Source organism: Salmo salar, chromosome ssa26 (assembly GCF_905237065.1).
Source record: "Salmo salar chromosome ssa26, Ssal_v3.1, whole genome shotgun sequence".
Lineage (NCBI taxonomy): Eukaryota > Metazoa > Chordata > Actinopteri > Salmoniformes > Salmonidae > Salmo > Salmo salar.
In genome coordinates, this window is record NC_059467.1 from 49,416,180 (window position 1) to 49,418,679 (window position 2,500).

The 2,500-nt window shown below is 50.0% G+C and overlaps 1 protein-coding gene across 16 annotated transcripts in view; it reads right to left on the bottom strand.

The window, feature by feature from the left end:
• LOC106595038 (probable E3 ubiquitin-protein ligase HERC1) overlaps window positions 1–2,500 on the bottom strand; it is a 290,635-nt gene that overhangs the window by 60,980 nt on the left and 227,155 nt on the right. For all 16 annotated transcript variants that reach the window (XM_045708500.1, XM_045708507.1, XM_045708508.1 and 13 more), the window contains exons 59-60: window positions 1,160–1,360; window positions 782–912 (exon numbers count right to left, since the gene is read on the bottom strand). In XM_045708500.1, coding sequence (XP_045564456.1) covers window positions 782–912; window positions 1,160–1,360 — 332 coding nt within the window. The remainder of the gene's footprint in view (window positions 1–781; window positions 913–1,159; window positions 1,361–2,500) is intronic.

Consider the following 2,500-nt stretch of genomic DNA (forward strand, 5'->3'; position numbering starts at 1 on the left):
AACATGAAGATATCTAGTGACCTAGTACTATAGGAGATACACAGGAGGAGACAGAGACTAAAAACATGAAGATATCTAGTGACCTAGTACTATAGGAGATACACAGGAGGAGACAGAGACTAAAAACATGAAGATATCTAGTGACCTAGTACTATAGGAGATACACAGGAGGAGACAGAGACTAAAAACATGAAGATATCTAGTGACCTAGTACTATAGGAGATACACAGGAGGAGACAGAGACTAAAAACATGAAGATATCTAGTGACCTAGTACTATAGGAGATACACAGGAGGAGACAGAGACTAAAAACATGAAGATATCTAGTGACCTAGTACTATAGGAGATACACAGGAGGAGACAGAGACTAAAAACATGAAGATATCTAGTGACCTAGTACTATAGGAGATACACAGGAGGAGACAGAGACTAAAAACATGAAGATATCTAGTGACCTAGTACTATAGGAGATACACAGGAGGAGACAGAGACTAAAAACATGAAGATATCTAGTGTCCTAGTACTATAGGAGATACACAGGAGGAGACAGAGACTAAAAACATGAAGATATCTAGTGACCTAGTACTATAGGAGATACACAGGAGGAGACAGAGACTAAAAACATGAAGATATCTAGTGACCTAGTACTATAGGAGATACACAGGAGGAGACAGAGACTAAAAACACAAAAGTTGAAACTAAGGTATAGGACCAACATTAGATAATGTGTTAGTTTCTATGTGGTGTTTTGTCCCTATTATTATATAGAGATAGTGTTGACCTTATGGGCATCGATGATCACGACGGCTCCTTTCTCCAGAGGCTCTTTGGTTCCAATCAGCAGCTTCCCGTCAGCGTAGCCCACAGCGAACGGCCTGTCCTCACTGTACCAGGCTATGTGGATCACTGACACTACAACAGAAAAACAACCAACTCACGGAACACCTACATAATACCGTCGTCATGCACACCAGATATATCAAAAACGACCAGACGTCTGATCGGGATAGTCACGAATCAACATGACTTCAGACCAGTGTATTAAAGAGTAAAACCTGGAAGTAAGAAAAACATACCATCAAGGACAGACAAGAGACACACACACTTGTCAGAGTTATGTGAACTGGGGACATGCCACTCCACCCTCCAGACTACGTACCATCTTTCCGGTAGCAGTGCTCCAGCTCAGTGCGATGCATGGTGCAGGCATCGTGAACCTCTAGTAGGCCCAGGGATCCGTCCATCCGTCCCACCAGCAACACATCTCTGGGTTCCCCACACCACAGGGACACAGCTTCTCCCTCCGGCCAGGCCAGAGCCGACACCCAGTGGGGCTGCACGTCCAGCAGACCTTTACCACCTGGTGGACGGGGTCAGAGAGGAGGGGTTAAAGGTCAGGTAGATTCTAATATAAACCACAGGGTCAGAGTGGAAGGGTTAAAGGTCAGGTAGATTCTAATATAAACTCAGGCATTTGGCTGACTGACACATATTTTTATACCTCCCACCTCCACTACACTACCCAGACCTCCCACCTCCACTACCTACCCAGACCTCCCACCTCCACTCCACTACCCAGACCTCCCACCTCCACTACACTACCCAGACCTCCCACCTCCACTACCCAGACCTCCCACCTCCACTCCACTACCCAGACCTCCCACCTCCACTACACTACCCAGACCTCCCACCTTCACTACCCAGACCTCCCACCTCTACTACCCAGACCTCCCACCTCCACTACCCAGACCTCCCACCTCCACTACACTACCCAGACCTCCCACCTCCACTACCCAGACCTCCCACCTTCACTACCCAGACCTCCCACCTCCACTACACTACCCAGACCTCCCACCTCCACTACCCAGACCTCCCACCTCCACTACACTACCCAGACCACCCACCTCCACTACACTACACTGACCTCCCACCTCCACTACACTACCCAGACCTCCCACCTCCACTACACAGACCTCCCACCTCCACTACACTACACAGACCACCCACCTCCACTACACTACACAGACCTCCCACCTCCACTACACTACACAGACCTCCCACCTCCACTACACTACACAGACCTCCCACCTCCACTACACTACCCAGACCTCCCACCTCCACTACACAGACCTCCCACCTCCACTACACTACCCAGACCTCCCACCTCCACTACACTACACAGACCTCCCACCTCCACTACACTACCCAGACCTCCCACCTCCACTACACTACACAGACCTCCCACCTCCACTACACTACCCAGACCTCCCACCTCCACTACACTACCCAGACCTCCCACCTCCACTACACTACCCACACCTCCCACCTCCACTACACTACCCAGACCTCCCACCTCCACTACACTACACAGACCTCCCACCTCCACTACACAGACCTCCCTCCTCCACTACACAGACCTCTCACCTCCACTACACAGACCTCCCACCTCCACTACACAGACCTCCCACCTCCACTACACAGACCTCCCACCTCCACTACC